This window comes from Gymnogyps californianus, chromosome 3 (assembly GCF_018139145.2).
Source record: "Gymnogyps californianus isolate 813 chromosome 3, ASM1813914v2, whole genome shotgun sequence".
Taxonomy (NCBI): domain Eukaryota; kingdom Metazoa; phylum Chordata; class Aves; order Accipitriformes; family Cathartidae; genus Gymnogyps; species Gymnogyps californianus.
The window spans coordinates 17,348,100-17,369,750 of record NC_059473.1 but is presented as its reverse complement, the minus strand read 5'-3'; the positions used below and the strand labels follow the sequence as shown (position 1 = coordinate 17,369,750).

Sequence of the window (21,651 nt, the reverse complement as noted above, 5' to 3'; positions counted from 1 at the left end):
TGGACTTCTTAGCTGCAGTATTGATGTCCACACCTCTCTTTTACATTTATTTGTCTTTTTGTTGACGAAACACAGTAACTAACTGCTGCAGTTAGTAGTTCTTAGCTATAATTTTGATAACTCTGAAGCAGTGCTGTTATTCTTAATGGAAAATATAATTTTATTTGGGTCTTTTGTCAGTATAAGTATAAACAGATCATGCTGATAATCTTGTAATAACATTTTGTAGATTGCATATTGATTAAAAAAATAAAGTTGTATTTCAAACTAGCAGTTTCTTGTCCCCTCACTAGAAATTTATCAAGTGTGCTTTACATTTACTATAATTAACTGGTTGATCTCGTATCATCAGGTATTGCAGTTTATTAGAAAGAGCAGTTCTACTCTGTGTGTGAGTGGGGGACATCACTCCTCGTCTTAGATAAAGCTAGCTGCAGAAAGCTGAACGATGCACTATATTGCATTAATGATCGTTTATGGCAGGCCCTTTTCCTGCCTTATTTGCATAACAATAGCAAGCCAAAGAATACCCTGTTTTTCCTACTGAGTGCTTCCTCTGATCTCTCTGGGATATTTGAATATAATGTAGCAACAACTGTTTAAGACTTTCACAAATTTCAAAGTCTGTTCTTGAAATGAGCTGTTCCTAGGGAATAGTGAAACCTCTGTGGGGAAATATGGGAGTAAGGCAGAGGTTTGTGGGGCAGCATTCAAAGAGTGTGCTTAAAGTATAAAATAACCATGCCACTTGTCCTATGCTGCTGTCTCTGTAGCAAACCAGTCAGCTATTCTGGGAAAGACTGGGAAATACAGTTAACATCCATTTTCACTTCATTGGTGTTCTGTCCTTCAGTGAGCACCTGCAAATGGAAAGCAGGTGTCTAGCAGAAGTATAGTCCCCTTCCAGAGCTTAAACAGTTTGCAATGTTTAAAAGTATCAGTGAACAATACGATTCAGATGATACATGAAAAAGTGATACATAAATTGCTAAAATACAAGTAAAAACATGAAAACATTTATTCTTGGGACAGTCTCCTAGTATGTTCTATGCCTAGTATGTGCTATTTTATAGCCCTGTTCTTTCCTTAGTAAAAACAACCTGTAATTTTTTACAATAACAATCATAACACGTTGTAAGTGATGCTCGTGCTCCCTGCTGAAGCCTTACTGACAGAAATGAAAGAAAAAGCATCGGCTCCAATTCTGCTTTGCCATCCCACAAAACCCAGCGTGATTAGGTATTTCTGGTTGTGGGTAGGTACAGTCTAGCATTACATTGCATTGTGATGGCCTTTTCAGTTTAATATAGAATACATTTCACTTCCATTTCCATATTCAACAGTAAAAGTCTGAGGGGAAAAAATCAGAAGTGGGGATGTGCTGGGAGTGGAAAAGACCCATGATGAGTGACCGGCAGTGGAGGTAAGATGGAGGAGGCAGGGAGTGAGCAGGGAGTTGGCAGAAGGAAAGGGCAGCGGGCCGAGCTTGTTTGCAAGGGCTAAGGAGAACTGCTGCCTCTCTAAGTCAAGGTGAAAAGTTTACCTATAAAAGGGACTGAAGTAGAAAAGTGGTGAGGAACCCATGCAGAGAAGTGCCTTCAAGGGAAGGTATTGAGAGCACAGTTGCGAGTAGCTGCAGGGGGAAAAATGAACTGAATGCTCTCCTGGGGTGGGGAGGAGGAGGAGTCGGGAGTGGCTGAAGAAGGGGGGACATGGGCAGAGACACCAGAGACACAGCCAGGTGGCTGTGAGACTGATGGGGCACAGTGAGAGGTGCCCTACCCAAACAAGCCAAGATGGTGCCTGCTTGTGGCGTGCCACAGCTCAGGGCAGCGCCACGCCGTGCAGCTGGCCCTGCTTTCATATAGTACATGCTGCCATTACGCACCAAGCAGAACAACTCACTCAATCTGTCTTGAGCATCCCTGCATCACATCTGTACAGCTGTCGGTAATGGTAACCTGTCTTCCTGGACAGGAAGATCTTGCTCATGCAAGGGACCAATGACACAGTCATGCTATAGGAGGTGCAATGAAAATACCAAATAAATCCCAGCAGTGGAACAGGGAGGACTTAGAGCAAGAACTTAGGCATTAGCCTGATGATACCCAGAGGTAAGCTACCACTGTAACCTTGTTGGACTGCTCTCTAGGGAGGGACCTTCATCTGTCAAGTCATCTATAATGTTGAGTAGATTTTACTGTCTAAACATAGGTACTGACACCAGGATTTAGATGACAGTTCATGTGAAATGGAGGGAGCCATCCACTGCCTGGAGAGAAAAGGTGAAAGGGTGTTTTAGCCCCCTTCATGGAAAGCCATTACTGAGTATCTTTGCTGCTAAATGTGTGGTTATAATGTCAAAAGGGGTGTGCAGAAGATCTACTTGATGTAGATCTACACAACAGTAGAGGGGGGGGGGGGGGGGGGGGAAGAGTGAAAAGGTGTGCAGGAGCCCAACCACGTTTGCTCAGAAAGAGAAGCTCAGGAAGATGACCTTGAGCAAACATCAGGGTCCTCACATAAATGCTTCCAAGACCCAATATGGCAATGCAGGTTAGTCTCCATACATCTGAGTTATTCTTTAGTAGAGTTAAATTGGTATCAATTAGGCAGTAAAAAGGAGAACCTGACTGCTAAGCTGTGCTTCAACCTGTCTCTCAAAGTCACTTGCTGGATGATTTTAGTAGTATGGTTGGTGCTGCAAAACCCACTGCTGGTGAAAGGGGCTACCGTGGTCGCTCAGCTTTATTCCTCTCCAAATTACCAACTGCAAAGTTAGACAGAGCAAATTGGCCTTGACCAAAACATGCTGCTCTGCTCTTATTTAAGTTCGCACTAAAACTGCTGGACTTCTGCAATCATCTGCTTGACTACGAACTTCCAGCAGCTAACTCAAATAAAGAGAAATGATGTTTCTGGCATTTACTCTCCCGCTGCAGCCTGCCTCTGTGTGGTTCTGCATGCCCCTGTAGCTAGTCCCTCTCCACTGGAGCCGGGGAGCCCAGGAGCAGGTAAGTGGTAATTATAGACAGGCGAGGAGGGAGTGGGATTTCAAGCACTGATGAAGGGGGGTAAAACAAGATGGCAGGGAAGGGACTTAGAGAGCAATGAAGGCAAAGACAGTAGACAAAAGAGGAGGGAGCTGGACTGGGGCTTTTCTTGGGGACACAGGGCAGAAGGTTGGGGTCCCTCTGGGGAAAGAGGGTGCTATAAACGTCTGTACGTCGTACCCAGGGAAACAAGGCAGACAGCAAAGGAGGTGAGGGAACAGGAGACGAGTGCTGAGCTGGGCACCAGAAGGAGTGTGGTAGAAAGCAGGGACAAGAATAAGGACAGTGAAGTGGCTGGTGGCTGCTGTTTCCCTTTGAGGCTTTCTCTCCACATAAGGCATATGTATCAGGGTGAGTATTTAGGAGAGGCAAGGCTTATTTCATCCTTAATTAGGCTTACTCATACTACACAAGTCTCTAGGCTTATCAAGGAGCTGAGATATACAGCACTATTCAGTATATTCAATCCATCAGGACTGCCATTTTTATATAGCAGTTTGTACAGGTCAGAGCCCTTCTTATGCCACCCAATGTCCTGAAAATTTGTCATTAAAATGAATTAAGGGACAGCTCTTTCTACGGTTCCTCTGATAAAGTGGTTTAAATCAGGTAAAAAAGGAGAGGCCCTTGAAGAAACAGGAGTCACACATGATAAATGAAAGAGGAACAAATCACAAGTCCCAGTGTTATCTGTCTCAGAACTCCGATGGAAATGATAGAGCTAATAAAAAAATCACGCTGTTAATAAAATTGGTTATGAGACTAGAATGCCTTATATCTATGAGTCAACAGCTGAAAACAAAGGGAGCACGTCAGAGAATGTCTTTAAAATGAAATTACAGTTCTGCCCGTGTCAAGGCATCTCCATGAGGACTGCTCGGATTCTGCAACTGGTTCCTCCTAAGAATGATTGTTTGTACTGGGAAAGAAGGACAAGGTGGTATTTGTAAAATATGTCTTGAGAAAGAATTCTGCAGTCCTGCGGTTGAGTAGCCTTGTTCCTCTACAGCAGCAATGCTGGATTTAAACAGAAGAGGGCATTCATTACCAAGCATCTGAGTTTGCTGAGGGCTCTCCATTTCTAAAGGGAAGGCATTTGAAAATGGTAATTTTTTTTTTTAATGATTAATAAAGGTTCATCATCCAAAAATAAATCGTCTCTAGACATCATGTACTAAGAGGAGTATAAATAATTACAAATTAAAACCTGTCCAGTAAACGAATGTTTGAGGTGCCCTTAAGCAGCACTATCCTGAATGCTGACAAAAACCCTGAAAAATCAAGAGGGTTTGAACAGCATGCTAATCTTTTCGATAGCCTGACTTCTGAAACTCTTGCGAGCTGTTAAAGAGACCGCAATGAGGAGAGCTGGGTTGGAACCAAGACTGATGAAACCTGGATGCTGTTCCTGACTGCCATTTGTGAGCTTGGGCAAGGTATTTGGTGTGTCTGTGCCTCAGTTTCTTCTCTTAAAAGTGGGGTTAAATGTTAACAAAATCCATAAGCATGAAAATCACTACAGGGTTGTACTTTATACTGCAGGACACTGATACTAGGTTAAGATCACCAATATCAAAGCTAGCCAGTCAGTATGAGTTATGCTATTCACAGATATTTTAGTATTTTTTTCATGCTCAGAGAAGATTGAATTTTTTCAGTGTACACCAGGCTTTCTCATGCTGTTCAGTTGACACTGCTCGCAGTGCTTGGATGAAAAGACACTTTCTCTAGGATTTGTAAAATAAATTATATAAAGTATGTTGCTAGACCTCAAATGAAAGCATAAGCACCTTGGTTAGCAGGAAGCACCCTCTGCAACCTCTCTGTGCAGCCTGGAAAGTTGTATTCCCATTCCCAGTTTTTACTTTGTCCCCAGCGATAGCTGTGTATGATCAGTAGGCTTAGTCTGCTGTCCTTTGCATGAAAGGAGCTGACACATTGACCTTGGTGACAGGAGCTTTGGTATTCACTGGCAATAAAAGGGTGTAATTTACAACACATGGGGTATGCCCACAGTGCCTTGTGCTGGTGGGATGTGCTAGGTATATGCAAATACAGAGACACGCTGTCAATCTAAAGTGCAGGTGAAGATCATTTGCTTTGGTCTGCAAATTTTCACGTTGACATAGCCAAAGTAACCCGCCACTGTCTGAGACAGCCGCAAAGTCCTTTGGTATCAGGCTCCCCAACCTCTCTTTCTTTTTGAAGTTAGGCATACAAATTGTTCCAATTTCAAGGCACTTTGTAATCCCTAGATAAACAAAGGGTGGTAGAAAGCAGGGAACTCATTTATAAATCTTCTTTCTGCACTTCTACCTTTCTAAAACTGCTGTACAGTATGCTGGCAGATAGATGGTTCTGCATCAGATTTATCTGTCATGAATAAGTCGCAGGCAGCTGCAGGATCACCATCTGCAACCTTCAGGGCCCAGTGAGATCCTAAAGGCTGCAACTTCTTCCTGCTATCTCTGCTAACACGACTGGACTAACCAGACAGGAGAAGAATAATGATGCTCTTGGTATGCACTATCCCAGACAGTTTCAAATGAGCACTGTGCTTTAAAAAAATACGTTTTATTATTTATTCTATAAGCAAAGCAACATGGCTCGCCTTTTCCTCATGATGATGCAGGGCATACAGAACAGCTGAATATGCAACTGCTGTTTAATTCAAGATCCAGACAGTGTCATTAAATATATTTTCTTGCAGAGCAAAATTACTTCAATAGCAAATTGCATGTCTCGTGAAAATGCAACTTACAATATTATTATGGATGTTGCCTTTTTTGTTGTTGTAGGTGTTAGTCTAGCTATATAATTAACAGTCTGTCAGTATTTTCATTAAAATCTTCTCATTTTTCAGCACATGTAAGTCAGCCCTAAAAATTAAAGTTTAGTGGGTGAGTCTCCTCTTCACAAGCCAAATAGCACTGTAACTACATAGCTACCTAAAAACGGAAAAAGAAAGGAAAAAGGAAAACGAGAAGATGAGGTTTCTAGGTTCTCAGAATCATCAGGGCAACACTGATCCAGGTATGGACAGGCAGTGTATAAAGATCAAACTATATCATCTCCTACATATATGAGATTAATGAACATTTTTCCAGATGAGTAACTGCTAAATTGGTAAATCTCTGTATTAACATATGAACAGATTGCTGCAAATGTAAGCAATAATTTGAGTAGTTGTACCAGATTGCTGCTACTTAACCGGTAGCTTCAGCTATCTCCCTGTTTATGAGGGAATAATGACTTTAGAGTTTATTAGAGCAAAATAATATGCTTTTGTAGCCAGCTTTTCTAGGTGTATTTTCACACTACAGGGCAACTGTGGTTCTCCAGACAAAGCCTCCTTTCCCCTATGCTCACAAGCTGAAGTTTCAGGCTAGAGCTCAGGGTCCGAACTGCCAACCGGGCCCCTCGCCGGCCTTGTGCTTCGTGCAGCGGCGGGTCCCTCTTTTTGGTCTCAGGAGCTGACAGAAGAAACCCGGGTTTAGTAACCAGCCCTCGGTTACGCCCCAGCGTGTGGCACTGCATGGAGTGTTTCAGGGATAGGGAGGAAAACAGGGAGCCCACCACCGGATGGCAGAGCAGGGCCCGGGCGGGGCCGGCGACGGGCAGGCCGCGTCCCCATGGCAACGGCGCCTTAAGGCGGGAGGGCGGGCTGATGGCGGTCGCCGCCGCCGCCGCCATGGCTCACCCTAACCCCGTGGTGAGGGGCAGCGGCGGCGGCGAGGCCGGGCCGGGCCCCGACCCCGCGGCGCGTAGCCGGGCTTGGGGGACTGCGAACGGCTCGGCGGGGTCTGGCTGCCCCTCCGCGTGGGAGGGAAGGGATGGGGCCGGGCGGAGGCCGGGGAAATCGGCTCCCTCGCCCCGGGGCCGGCGGGAGGCGGTGCCGCCCCGCGGAGTCCCCGGGAGGAGCCGCCGGCCTTTCCCTGGCGCGGGAAGCCCAGGGGTGACTTCGAAAGCCATTTTTTTGGGGGGGTGGCGGGGACTGTTAAAAAAAGCGTTTTGTAGGCAAAAAGCATTGCGTCAGCGATTGGTGTGAGCCACTGGGTAGCTCCAGGGCGCGAAGGGAGGCTGTGCAAGCTTAGTGGTGCCAGCGAGAAGGGTGGCGGCTTTTACTCCCCTCCGGGTTTCATCTGCTGCTGCCTCTCCTCACGTGGGACTTCAGATGGTCCTTCAGATGACAGTAATCCCCGGGAAGCCTTGGAGGCTTCACTTTAAGGCTTGCTTTTGGCTTTGCTGGAATGGGGTGTTGATAAGCCCCTCCCTGCCACCCCACTGTATTCACAGAAAATGGGAGTTTGTTTGTTGGTGGCGCTGGCAGTTCCTGCTATGGATGGGCTGGTTCTGGCAAAGGAGTGCCTGTGTGTAAAAGCATGAAGCTGGAGTATAGTAATGTCTGCACTGTAACCATTTTTCTCTAATTTGGAAGCATGTAGCGTTTGAATTTTACAGTTGCTATGTACAGTTTTTATATAGCATAATACGTATTTGTACTTACTGTAGTTTGGCAATCCTGGGGAGAGGAACAGGCCTGTTGAAAGATTTAAACTCAGTTTCTCTTCTAGATTAACAATGAAGGCAAAGCATTTGACATACAGGCTAGTCACCATCTTTTAGTGTAGTGGTACAAGAGGAAAATTTTTTTTTTCCTCCTTGTCTTCCTAGTACCCTGAAATGTGCTAGGGGAATTCTTGGAGATCTCTAACCTCCCATAAGAAATCATACATGAGTATGGTTATTTTAAAGTAGTGCTATGTTGTGCTGATAGCTTTTTGCAAAAAGTGTAACTTGTTGCTTCTTAATAACTTCCAGGGTTTTTTTAAATAGTTTATCACCTGCAGTTTAGAACAACTTTAGGGCAGTAAAATATTAATTTGATGTTAAGTTAGAAAAATGTAAATTAATATCCCGGAATCTTAGCTTCTAAGGTCTCCTAAAAATCTCAGCTCCATCTTTCACTTTGTGTAGGCTATTCTGGTGGTAATGATAGTCAAGATTAATAAGCTTTTAAATTGCTAAAAGCTTATTATCTTACATTTGCATCTGAGTGGATGAATCTTGAAGCTCGTGTGTCTGTTGTTCAGGTCTGACTGGAGGATTAGGATTTAATCACTGACATGGGCAGAAGAAGGAATAAAATGTGTTGGAGTCCTATTGTAATACAAGATGAACGATATGCATTGATAACTGTAGTGTTAAAATTTCCATAGCTAAACTACAATACAGCATCAGACTATTACCACAAAGAAAAAAAAAATCTCGTTATTTCTTGCAGGTTACTTTTACCTTATGCTTCTGATAGAATTGGCACATCTCATTTTTGGTAGCTTGTATTGTTGGTTGGTCTTTAAGTTAGGGATGATGACACTGGAACGATACTAAGCAGTAAATGTCAGTTTTAAACTGACATTTTGGACATGCTTGTTTGAAAATACAGCACAGCAATTGTTTTTGTAATGTTTCTAGGATTTTCTTAAGCATTTCTGTAGCCTGCAGAAACCAGTAATTTGAGGCTTGAATCCAGTATTTTTCCAGGGATGTCTGTTCCCAGCGATGTCAGATTTAAAAGAATGAGTGGGCTTGCAGACCTTTGCACTTAACAGAGTATTGAGTTTATTACACTGATCTCTTCGTGCTGTTCAGTTTGTAACAATGGTTTATGCAGCGAGATTAGAATTTGTGCTGTCATTTCAAATGACTTAATTTTCATCTTAACTTGAAAATATTTTGGGTTTTTTTATGTAGCCTAAACTATACAAGTCCATTATCGAAGATGTGATTGAAGGTGTGCGGGAACTCTTTGCAGAAGAGGGTTTAGAGGAACAAGTTCTGAAAGACTTGAAGCAGGTTTGTTGGGTTCCCCTGCTATTAATAGAAGTTGTGTATTTTTTTTCTTTTGAGGTGATGTATGTGTCCGTTTCTGTGCCCTCCAAAACATGCAAACTTTTGCCCTAACATAGAATTATAAATATCCTGCAAATGATGTGTTGGGCTGCAGGAAGTTGAAATTCAGTAGTGATTGTTACCATGTTTATTGGATAGAATCAGTGAATTTACTCTTGGAAAAACTAGGAATACCTGATTATCATTTTAGATGTGGTTTGTTTTTAAAGGTGCTATCTGTTGACCTTAATAATAATCTTTCTGCAGCTTTGGGAAACCAAGGTGATGCAATCTAAAGCAACAGAAGGCTTCTTCAGACATAGCCACCATTCTCCACAGTTTACCCTGCAGTTGCCGCACAATTTTCACCGTGTTCTGCAGGCTTCAGCAGGTCAGATGTTGTTGAACACAACAGATGCAATTTAAGAATAGCTCAGTGATTCAAGAATCTTTTTGGAAGACTTGAAGGTGCTGCAATAATCTTGGTTTGCGATGCTTATGTATATATCTAGCATGATGGGGAACAGTAATTATTTGAAAGCAGAATTTGACTAATAAAGGATGAATTAAACTTTGATAAACTAATGCAATTATGTCTACATGCTCTTGATCTGCTGCTTATTTCCAGTAGCAAAATGTGAAGAGAATTTTAGCCTTCTTGTCTGCAGTTCAGAAGTGTAGCCCTTCAATTGCACATTTACCAGTAGTGTTAAGCTTTAACTTCCCCTTTTAATGTGTGGCGTGATGTGTGCAGAGGTTATATGGCATGTTTGTGCCATGCAGCTCTCCTGTCATGTTGGAGTTTAATCTGGTTCTGCACTTGCTCAAACAGAAGAGGGGGAGTTTTGGGGGAGTTTTTTGGTTTGTCTTTCAGTTAGTTTTCCTAAAAGCAGTATTCCCGTTGCAGAGAAGTACTTGAATTTCACACAGCCTCTGACATCAGGACCTATTCTTCTCAATTAAGTCCAGCTGACCACTGTGGTAATGTTATGGTAGAGTGTAATGCTCAGCTGAGGCTTCTCTCAATGTGAGAGGCCATTAGGACCTTTCCCCATAAAGGACAAAGAACATATGAGACGATTTAATGAAAATCTGTGTCATAGTGCACTTCAAGGTTGGGCAGGCACTCTTCATCTGTTTTTTTACAATCTTCATAGTTGAATGGACTGGTTTTGGAGACAGATGTTTTATTTATTCCATGTGGTTAAAGGGAATATACTTTTGGTTTTGTTTGCTATTGGAGGGTTCATATTTTAGAAGCTTTACCTTGTTACTCCTAAGTTTTGGAAGGGCAATACTAAGGCAAAACAATCTGTTGAAGCCAGTGAACTTTTTTTTTCCCAAATGGGATTTGAATTGTCCCACGGCTAGAGATTTTCAAAGTAGTTAGGGCTACCTAAATTGTTTGCTGCTTGAAGCCTGGGAAAGTTTTCCCTTTGGCTTATTTTCTCCCACTGAAGTCAGTATTGAGTGCTTTTGAAAATCCCTCCCTACTGTTCCTACTGTTAGCACCATTGGATTTGCTCTGGTGCAGAAAAAAACTTGCACATTTTCCTCATGTTGACAAGGCAATACATTTTACATATATGTTCTTGGTCGTGTTAAAATGGTAGCATTGCACATTTGTCCTAGTTGATGTAATAAACAGAAATGGCATGCTTAATTTTTACAGTGCAACTTAAAACAGATCAAATAGTTAAATAGAAATATTTTTAAGACAACAAAAAAAATCTCCAAGACCAGCTTTTAGCAAAATGTAAGTTTTGTAAATTCAGGGTATAACCTCTTCCCCCGACTACAACATAAGCTTGAAGCAACATAAAGGGAAGTATATTCAAGAGCCTTATCTAGATGTGCTTACTTGTTTGTTGACCTAATGAGTATGAACTGAAGTTAGATATTGCTTTAGTTTCAGCATAGCTTGCTGTAAATTACTGAAAGATCAACTGTGTCCAAGAAATTAATGTTTTTTGTAAAGTGGCTTTTTTGTTTTTTTTTGGTGTAGCTTCTTTAGTCATCCCAACTGGCAGAGGTTTTCAGCATTTCATGGCAGCAGACCTGGTATGTAGCTGTAGTGACATTTTATTTCAATTTTGATTATTCTAAATATTTGATTATTTTATATCTATATGATTATTTTAAATGATTAAGTTTGTAAGTTGTTAATAGGCTTAAGGGGAGGCAAGTATTAAATATTTTCCATGTATAGATGCTTTAGGACAGTATTTAGGGACTGAAAAAGTAGCATTTCTTGTGACAGTTTCATCTGTCCAATATGGTATAGTAGGCAAGGGAGCAGGAGTCCTGCTGAGAGAGAATCAGCTGAAGAAACTCAGTGTTGTTACTTTTAGTCCCCCCCCCCCTTTTTTTTTGATGAAAACCATACAAAAAGTAAGAGTCTGCAGAGAGAGAGCTGTAACTCTGCTGCTTCTGTTTGAGCAGTGAAAAAAGATGAGGATCTACCAGTTGGTTTTGCAAGCAGTGCAGCCAGAAGTGTGTTGGAAGACATGGCTCCATGTATTTAGCCGATAGGATGGAAGTGTAGTGGAAATGCACATCTAGAGAGGCATAGAAATCATCCAGAAGAAAATGAGTGTTTTTAGAGTTGACAGGTTCTGAACTCTGGGCATGGCAAAATTTGTTTGGGGAGGGGCTATTAATTGTCAGAGCTTGGTGAACTTATTGAGTGCCTCCTGACCCTCAAGCTAACTAACTTGCCAAGCTGAAATATAATGTTGGGAAGATGTTTGTGTAACATGCAAGTTTCCTGATTTAAAATTTGGACTTCCCTGGAACAGCTAGTTTGAAAGGGAGCCGTATATCCAACTCTTCGCTTTCCAGGAGAAAAAGAGAATGTGAAGTGACTTCATAGGCCTAGGCAAGGAGTCTGTGCTGTGTGGAGTAATGCATAAGGTTAGGTAAAAGTGGCTCTGAGTGGAAAAATACCTTTCTGGATGGTGTGTACATTGAGGGAGTACAGGAAAGTGTTCTGCTAACAAAAAGGGAATGTGATAACTGGAAAATAGGAAACACTTACAGCAAGTCATTATCCTGTCAATACAGAATACTTTTTATCTGTCTAAATCTCAAAAGTCTGAAGCAACTCTTCAGTAAAGATGATCACAAAAAGGCCCTCATTCATGTTTCATCTGGATATGTTATGTGTGACATTTAGGGCCCTAGGAGGTAAAGTATGCACCATTTCTTAATAAAGCTCTTGTGTATCTAGGGTGCTTCACGAGCAGGTGCAACTCTTACTCTCCCTTCGGGTATTGCTTATCCTATACATGTACCAGCTGGAGTGACGCTACAGACAGCATCTGGTAAGATTAAAGAGGAGATGTAATATGTTACAGTGCATTGACTCTATGTGGATATTGAAAGATGGTCCTGAGTACAGTAGATAAACAAATGTGAAGTTAAAGTATAGGTGGTTAGAGCCAGTTATCCTCTTCTTCCTTTGTAGTTTGTGTTTGTAATTGCAGTGTGGGGGAAGTACTTACATTGATTAGTTAGTGTGTCAGTTGTGTACACTTGCAAGATCAGTTAACATGGCCATTGATGCCATTTTTTTGTTTTACAACTGCTCGCAAATGTGTTCCTTTGTCAGTCCAGACATAGGTATCTCCTCCTATATGAGGGACAATCTTCCATGTTTTAAAAAGGTGAAGACATTCTGGTGCTTCAGAATCAAATTGATTACTTATTCAAATAAAATCCAACCATCCATTAACCTTTTTGCTCACAATCTTTTGCTGATAAAACTGCCTGTACTGCTTGTACAAAAATGTGCTTGTACTGCTTAGAGTGTGATGAGTGGAAGGCTTATTTCAGTCATAGATTGACTCTTTCCTCAAACAGCTGTTCTTTGATGAGAACTAATGTCACTAGATATCTATTTTGGGTATAATTCCTAAGGTTTTGAGACCTATAGGCTGGTATCAGTGACTCTGTGTGTGTCTAAGCATGTGTGGGGGGGAAAAGAATAATTAAATTAAATGGGGAACTTAGCTCTGGCATCTTCATTCTAATACTGATAATAATAACTTTAAGGATTCAGTATTTGGAGTGGTTTTCATACAATGAGAGGATAGATAAACTAGGAGTTGTTTGTTTTTTTGTTTTTTTTTTTTTTTTAACTAAACTAGGCAGTTTTTTTTAGAGGGGATACCTAAAGGTCCTTAAAGGAGTGAACTGTCCCTGTAGATATGGAATAGTTTACTGTTTCATCTTGTATTCCTTAGTTTCTGAAATGACATGGAAACAAATTCAAGACAGGATTTTCCTTTTTTTTTTTTTTTTTTTTTTTTTTTAAATCCCGTGTGTAATTAAATTATCGAACTTATGGCCACAGGGTATTGTGGAGGCCGAAACCAAAAAGGAGTATTAAACATGATGGTCTGGATGGAAGCTCTGACTCAAAAAGCCTCTGAACGATTAATTTTCAAAGGCTGAAATTGTGCTTGGGGAAGTACTGCTTTGTAAACATCCTGTTTCTCATACTTTGCCTGAATGTTTGCTATTGGTTATTACTGGTAACAGGACAGTGGCCTGGATGAACCTGTAGTTTAACCTGCTGAAGGAGTTTTTAATTCTTCTCTTTGTAGGGCAACTTTATAAGGTAAATATGCCTGTTATGCTTACACAGGCCCCAGGAGATGCAAGTATTCTACATCATCCTGTTCAGCAGATATTTCAGCCCCTTGGGCAACCTTCAGCTCTGCAAGCCAACAGTGCCAGTGTTGCGCAGGTGAATGCTGCTTCTGCCCAGGCGACTGCTGAAACGTTGCAACCCCAGGAGACTGCTGTCCAACAGACCATGGTATTTCAACCTAATATCATGGAAAAAAACCACCTGGAGAACTCTGCCAATAGTACGTTGGTCCAGCAGCCTTCTGTGAGTCAGCAGCAGCTTGCAACTAATGCAGTGTTGAATCAGTGTGCAGACTCAACAGAAAAATCCCAGCACAGCAATCTTCACACAGCTGTGTTTACTCCAGAATCCTCTGAAGGGTTTTCTCCCGCTGAATCCTTGGCAAACAACTCCAGCAGTGTACTGCTGGATGTGGAGGGGCAGTTAGACACTGAGCCTCAGGAGTCGGTGCGACAGCAGGTGTCTGATGATATCATTGACCTGATTATCATGGGCAAAAGTTTGGATGATAACGCTGTTCTGAACGATCAGGACAGCATTGCTTCCTCTGACAAGGTAAGACCTTTTATTTCTCAGCTGGTGAAAATACATCCGTTGGAGATGGTTGTTTGAAGTATCATAAGAGATGTGTTCAAACACATCTGTAAGTGACAAGTAGCACCTCTAAATTATAATTTTAAAGTTAATTCTTGAGCTTGTTTTGAATAGCAGTAGCTGACTGCTTATTTTTACATTACGAATTTGTCACAAATATTGCTGAAATACTGGGATTGAAGAGAATGTCAATCTAAAAAATGCTAAAAGAGTAATGGATAGACAGAATGTATTTTTATACTTATTGACTATTTTTGGGTATAATAGTTTTCTTTTTTTTTGTGACTGAGCAGACATGAATGACCCTTTGAGAACTTCCATGTCATTCTGACACTGAATCTGCATATGGATACTGGCCAGTTGTGGGCAAATTGCTTTTGCAGTGTCAGCTGGGATTAGTTTTAACTTGTCATGTGTGAAGAGCATTTAACTTTCATTGAGAATGTATATTAAGTATGAAAAGTCAGATTTGATAAGTGAAAATCTGCTGGAAGTAAATGTATTTCCTTGGGAAAAAATCTTGAACAAACTAGAATTCAGCTAGAGCTGTGTGGGAAAACTTGAATGATTTTAATTAACAGGCCACTTGCCTGACCTCATCTAATTTTTGTTCCAGAAATTATTTGCAGATGTTTTAAGTTCAGGCTGGCTTGCTGACTTTGAGTTGTAGTGCTTATATGTGATTGAGGCAAATTTATTAAATGCAAATTTAATGACAGTAATGACAAATGACTGTAAATAGAAAGCGTGTTATGTTGCTGATCTGAACTTTGATGGCAGGATGATGAAGACTGTCCATAGTAAGAATGGAAGGTCAAAACAAAGTGTTATTTTCTTGAACTAGAAAGTGTATGTGGATGTGAATTAAGTGCTACAATAAAGATTTAATGAGAAACCAAAGATGGCTGAAAGCTTAAAGCCCTTTTATGCTCCTGTGAACGCTCTGTTTAGGAATTCTAACACTTTTATGAACAGTGACTTGAATTACTGAGATATTTACTGTCTCTCTCAGCTTTTTATATCTTATTTAAACAAAGCATTTTGATTGAGTTGAGGGAGAGGGATGAGTTCATCTTGACTTTTATTTCAAAAATGAAAAATGGTATTTTTGGGGGTGGGGGAGTAGCTTGTTTCCTTTTTTCTTTTTTTTGTTTGTTTTGTTTTTGGAGTTTGCAATAGAAATTCTAAAGGCCCACTTTTTCTTAAAAGTTGTTTGAGTACAATAGTGTTTAAAGAAAAGTCTAAGAAAATGTCTTTCTATATTGCTGAGGAATATTTGTCATGGATTCCATTTAATGTTATGTGTAAGAACTGGATTTGCAAATGTACTCAGGGTTTACAAGTAGGACAGGACTTGAAACTCTCATTTTAGTGCCCCAATCTTGTTGCTTTATTAAACAAAAATCTTAGGCTTTGTACCAAACAATGAAAGCTATGTGGTGTTAATTCACAAGCTGTCTCTGGTCTCTTTCATTCCTGTCAGATGGAACCTACTGAGCAGATTGAATCTAATTTACGATCAGGGAAGGATATCTGCAGTGACATTGAAGGCATAATTCAGCTAGATGGTACTGGTGATGTTTCTCCCAAGGAAGAAATACCACATACAAAAGACAGGGAAGAGAATGAATTCATTGGCATTATTGAATCAGAGGATCTAAAAGTTCTGGAGGATGAGGATGAGGAAGACGATGATGAAGAATGTGACAGTATTTCAAACACGGACTCTAGCAGCAGTGGTGGTGATAATGAAGAGCCCCAAATAGATATAGTTGAGGAGGTAATTTATTTTTAAGCCTTGTGAAGCACGTTACAGTGGTGTATCTGTCTTGACTGTTGAATTGTTGGACCCAGAACAATTCCTGGTAAGTTTAATGCAGAGAATGCATAGTTAAGTTACATACCTCTTGAGATAGGAGGTACTACTGAGAAATTACTCGAGAGCTCATTATGAGGAGCATGGACAAATGAAAGAGCTGTTGAGAAGTCATTTGTTTATTGGATGAATTAAAATACTTAATTACCAGAATTAAAATTCTATGGTGAAACCCTGGCCTCAGTGGAATGGAGTTCTGCTTTTTATTTACATAAGATCAGGATACAAATCTAAGTTTCTTTTCCTTCTGAAGGACCACAGGGGATTAGACAGAGAAGAGAACAATGTGATACAAGTGTGTATGTTTCCTAGGAAAAGGCTTTTCTTAAAGATGTGCAATTTTGTATCCTAGAGATTCAGAAAGGAATCAACTGGTAGCATCTGGACTTCTAATAAATACCAGTTGATTAGTATTCCCGTTACTGGGGTCAGCTTTACCAGTTAGCAGTCTTGCTTTTTGACTTGTATTTTTGTTTAGGGTGGTGGTGTTTTTGAGAACGTAAGCATGTAAAGATGCTTATAAATGAGCTTTGTGCAACATGTTCTTCATAGCTTCTAGGTCTTGATTTTTGTAATGGTAACCTTTATTGTTCTAGGTGTGTTTAATGTCAAGTATATTCAATGCTATTCTGAAAGAATGTATAAAATACACTTTTAATCTCTAGGACCCCTTAAATTCTGGTGATGATGTCAGTGAACAGGACACTCCAGACTTGTTTGACACCGACAATGTGATAGTTTGTCAGTATGACAAGGTACAGTATATAGTTTTATCTTTGTTCCTTAATGATTCTAAATAATACCTTCAGCAAATCCATGTCTGGTCTAATGTCAATGCCTTTTAAAGAAAATCTACTGGTGTAATAATTGAGTGTTTAAATTACATGTTTAGCTGACAATAGTCTGAAGACTTATGTGCTGTTTTCTGAAATGAGGATAATCAATGGGTTCATAATGGCCTATAAAAGGAAAAGGAAAGGGGACCAAATCTTGCAAAATTAAGATTTGTAAAGCTGCAAAAGCTTATGCATTTCCTTAACTTTTAAGTAATATCAACAGCTCCATGGATGCATGTATGCATTTTCAGCCATGAATTAAGTCTTCTGAAATGGATAACAGAAAGAGGAGCGTGTGTACTTTCTTTTACATTTTTTGTCTTTGAAGTGCTTACTGAGAGATTTTCCTACCAGAATTCTGTTGTGTCTGAAAAACAAAACAGTTGTTGAGGGCCATTTTGTCCTCCTTCATTTTAACGTTTAAAATTCAACTTTATTTTGAACTCTTGAAGATCAAATTAAGTACTTCTAACTCTGGTATGGTTTTGGACACTTATATGTCAGTAGTTTAAAAGTTGACAAAAAAAAGTGCATATTTTATTTTGAAACAAATATGGAAAAATGTCTCTAGTTTGCTTAAGAATGTGCCTTGGCTTTTATTCTTTCAAAAGTGACTAGTGATAATTTTTTGTGTGTGTTCAACTAGGCCTGCCTTAACAGTGTCTGTGTTTTAGGAAACAGTGAGCTGCTCAGAAAATTGTCTTTACTGAAGTGTAACAGATTGAGTGTTTCTGAAACTAGTTATTTTGGAAGATGTAGTTGTAGGGATGTGTGTAGAAAATGCACCTGAAATTAAGCCATGGTGTCTGTATTGTATTGAAAAGGTACACAAGTTCTGAAGCTTCGTAACTCAGTTTGATGTTACAGATGCTATAGGTAGTGGATATTGTTATCTACAGCAAGTTTTGTCTGTAATAAGCTGAAAAATTGGTTGAAAATGTTTAAAAACTCATAGGAAGTTCAGCATTGGACATGTCTTACAGGAAATTTAAGATCAGATGTTATTAGAAATTAACAGTTACAGAAGTTGGGGGAAGATGTTGGTAACTTTCCCCTTTCCTATATAGATTTAATAAAACATGTAGGCCTAGTAGAAAGTAGAAGGAAACAGTTATCTATTAAATTACCTTGTTACCTATAAAAGAATGCTGTCAGCAAAATTACTGTCCTGTTTCTTTTGGTTTTTACCTCCTTTTTCTTTCTGGACTTGAAAATAGACTGATGCTTAAAACTCAAAGAATTTTCTAGAGATATTTAAAATTCCTTCTTCTAGTATTAAACAAAAACATTCTGCAGTATAGATCATTTTGCAGGCCTTTAAAAAGAAACAGAATATGCAAATTCTTTCTTATGGTTTTGTATGGCAGTATTTGCTTTTAAGCAGAGTTTTCCTGCTCTTAGTCTTATCCTAACGTCTCTGTGCACAGAATGTTGCTTTGCAATGTGTATGGGAGAAGGAAACCACTGCATTTCAGTTAAGCCCTACTTGTTTGCAAGGTGCAGCATATTTTGGGACTGATACAGTCATGAAATTGCTCCATTATTGTCTTGTTTTCCTGCTAAGATTCAGGAGGCTGTTCCCTTAAGAGGGCAGGGAATTAATTATAAACAAGTGAAATCTACTGCCTCTATTGAATATTTGTGGTGTGTTCAGTGGCAGTGTTTCACATGTTTTGGGCTATCAGGATTTTAAAAGAAAAACAAGGTTTGTAAACCAAGTTGTGCTTAAACTTTTTTTTTAATGGATGGTCTAATATATTTGAGGGGGGCATTGATTTATTTTTTTCATTAGATACATCGAAGTAAGAACAAGTGGAAGTTCTACTTAAAAGATGGAGTGATGTCCTTTGAGGGTAAAGACCATGTTTTTGCAAAAGCCATTGGAGATGCAGAGTGGTGAAACCTCACTAAAGTATGTACTTTAAGTGTGGCATTACTCCCTTATGAACCTTCTGTGAAACAACTAGACTTTCCATTGTTTTGCCATAAAAAAAACCCCAAAACAACAAACCAACAAAACAACAAAGCTGTGATAAAAATATGCAAAATCAGGGTTGTTAATACATGCAAACTAAAACACTGTATTGTTAGCTGCTCAGCTGTCTTTGCTGTTCTTTTCTGATTATTTCATTACTTTTCTACCCAAGAAACATCATTGGAACGAATAGATTTAAAGACTGAAATGTTGAATCTGTTAGTAATTCAAGAAAGTCATGGAATACTAAGTGACTATATGTAAGTAAATTTCAGTTCTGTTGGTTTTCTTTCCACTTTTTAAAATAAGAGCTAAAGTATGACTTGAACTACACAGTTGTTGGTGATACTATCTATTTCTTTTCAAAGGCTGCTGAGTTTAAAAAAGAAAAAAAAGCAACATCTGTGCAAGTCTGAAACCTATGGCTGTTTCAGCTGTGTACTTCTTTCTCCCCTTTCCTTCCTCCCTTACTCTTTTGTTGTTGCTTTGTGGGTTTTTGACTTCAGCTTAAAGGCAGGCACTTTAGATTTAAGTCAGGAAATGTGGGTGGAAGACCCCTGAGCTCTCAATATATGAGAATTATTATTGTTTATTCTATACCCTCTATGTCTACTGAGATGCAATGAATAGTGTGATTTAACATTAAAATGTGATTTATTTTCACTGTCAATGCAAAGTCATTTCAGTTTGCTTCTGTACATACTCACCATGTTCTAGGACTACAGACCAGTAAGCTGTGAATGATACAAATTGTGCATAATAATAAAATGTCATCTCATATACATTTCTAGCAGAGAGTTGGTTTTGTGTTCCCCAAACATAAACTTTGCTTAGAGAAATGTGTACAAGCCATGCATATGACAGTAGCTCACTCTGCCATAAGAACTGCATTCCCAGCAGTCCTCAATGTTAGCTTTTTGCTTGTTCCTCTAGAAATAGAGGTCAAAAAGAAGTTCTGCGCCCATAGGTCTGGGCCCTAGCCCTTCAGAGCTGCAGCTGGCTAGCTCCTGTTTCTTGTAGGACAACATTGGAAACTAAATGGTAAAGCCTCAGCCAGGCTGACTTGGAACAGGATAATCCTGCTAGAAGGGCAGTGCTACATGCAATTGTATGGCACCCCTCCCTCCCAGCTGCTGCTTTTATGTCTGCTGAAAGAAGACATCATGAGACATTTTGGTTCTCTCTACTCCCTGGGAGGATGCAGAGGCCTTGAGAAGAGAAGAAAAAGAAAGGGGAGAGTTGGAGAGAAGGAATATGTAGAAGAAATGGGGGGGGAAAACCAACCCTTGTTCATAATTGTACAAACCCTTGTGCTGATGGCATAGAGATGCTTCCGTCAGGAGGTAGGTTTTTAACAACTATTGAGTTTCTTGCATGCTTTTTTTTCTTTTTTTTTTTGACGTATCTGCTGCTATCCAGTATCAAAGACAGGACTGAACTAGAAGGCCTGACCTGAGTGTGGCATTTCTTTTGCCTTTTATAGATACTGCTGCTGGGATGTGAAGAATTGTGTACTCAGAGACAGTTAAAATATTACAGTGTATGATTTCTTTTTCCCCATTCAGCTGACTTGTAGCTGCACTGGTGCTACACTTCAGACCGTAAATGCACAGGAAATGCAGCTCTTACCACATGATAGATGCTTTTAGATTTCAGCACTCTCTCACAGACTCTGAGGTGTTCATGCTCCATAAACGCGTACATTTTGAACTGTGGGACCATCTTCAACTTGGGCAGCATAGCAATGCTTCAGAAAAGACTGGAAGCAGAGGTAGTGCGGCACAGGAATCCACGGGACATGACTGGATATGCACCATTCACTAACCACCACAGTCTCTGAATGTTGCTTCCAAGAATAGGACCTGGTTTTGCTAGTCACTATAAAATGAAGTGGCTAAAGAGTACCTAATTTTTAGCTGGTTTTAAAGATGGGCAGCTTTTTCCTGTTCGCTGCATCCTTCTGCTTGTGGTATTAAAGACTGCCTCCACATGAAGGTGAGGAGTCAGAGCTCTGAGCATCCTTATAACTGCCTATCTCCTCTCTCCTTGTCCATTTCAGACCTTGTTCCTCTGTGAACGGGTGCCGATGTGTGGGATAAAAGTATTAGAGTAGGAATTCTGCTTCCCCCCCATCTCTTCTAAGCTTTACCAATTCATACTTATTACATACCTTCTACCTGTTAGCTTCATCTGCCTTTTTATTCTGTTCTTGAAACACTTCTTATGCTTTGAAGTTTTGCAAGTTAATTTTTATGACAGCTTGCTGCAACCTCTGTACAGTCCAAGTATGATATTGATTATATAGACTGCACATCTGGGATTGAAAGTATTTTTTGACACTGGTCTCTTACTTCCCAAACTTCTTGTAGGTTTTACGGGTTGGGCATTGCTGATATTCTTCATCCTCTTTTGCTTTTTCACAAATCACGTGTACTATCAGCAATTAAAATCTCAAAGGACTGTTTGCCATCTTTCTTCCTGAAGCTTTGCTAACGGTATGCATAGCTGGCTGTTACTCCTGGTCAAAGCTGACCTACATCAAAAGGGATGCTGAAGATGGCTTAGCTATGCCATCAAGCATCCCCTGGATTTTCATTTAGTTGTATTTTCTAACCCAGCACCTTCTCGATTTGAAGGAACCTTGATGTGGGGTCCATCCAGTGCCTTCCTGAGCTATCAAATATAGAAGCTTTAGGGATTAGTGTAGGGTTTTGCTCTTGCTATCTCAAACCTTCCCATATTTGAGAAAATGGCTACTGAATTCATAACAC

General features: G+C 40.1%; 1 protein-coding gene across 1 annotated transcript; it reads left to right on the top strand.

Moving 5' to 3' along the window:
• Window positions 1-6,744: 6,744 nt before the first annotated feature.
• GTF2A1L (general transcription factor IIA subunit 1 like) lies at window positions 6,745-19,656 on the top strand. The gene is made up of 9 exons (XM_050893396.1): window positions 6,745-6,765; window positions 8,808-8,909; window positions 9,213-9,336; window positions 10,951-11,006; window positions 12,175-12,268; window positions 13,553-14,154; window positions 15,677-15,973; window positions 16,735-16,824; window positions 18,698-19,656. Exons 1-9 carry the CDS (start codon window positions 6,745-6,747, stop codon window positions 18,803-18,805), a joined length of 1,494 nt encoding a protein of 497 aa, XP_050749353.1. The 3' UTR covers window positions 18,806-19,656.
• The last annotated feature ends 1,995 nt before the right edge of the window (window positions 19,657-21,651 follow it).

Coding starts and splice junctions, on each gene's coding strand:
- GTF2A1L (XM_050893396.1), top strand. CDS start 6,745: ATGGCTCACCCTAACCCCGTG. Junction 6,766..8,807: donor TGGCTCACCCTAACCCCGTG/GTGAGGGGCAGC, acceptor TTTTTTATGTAG/CCTAAACTATACAAGTCCAT. Junction 15,974..16,734: donor AAATAGATATAGTTGAGGAG/GTAATTTATTTT, acceptor TTTAATCTCTAG/GACCCCTTAAATTCTGGTGA.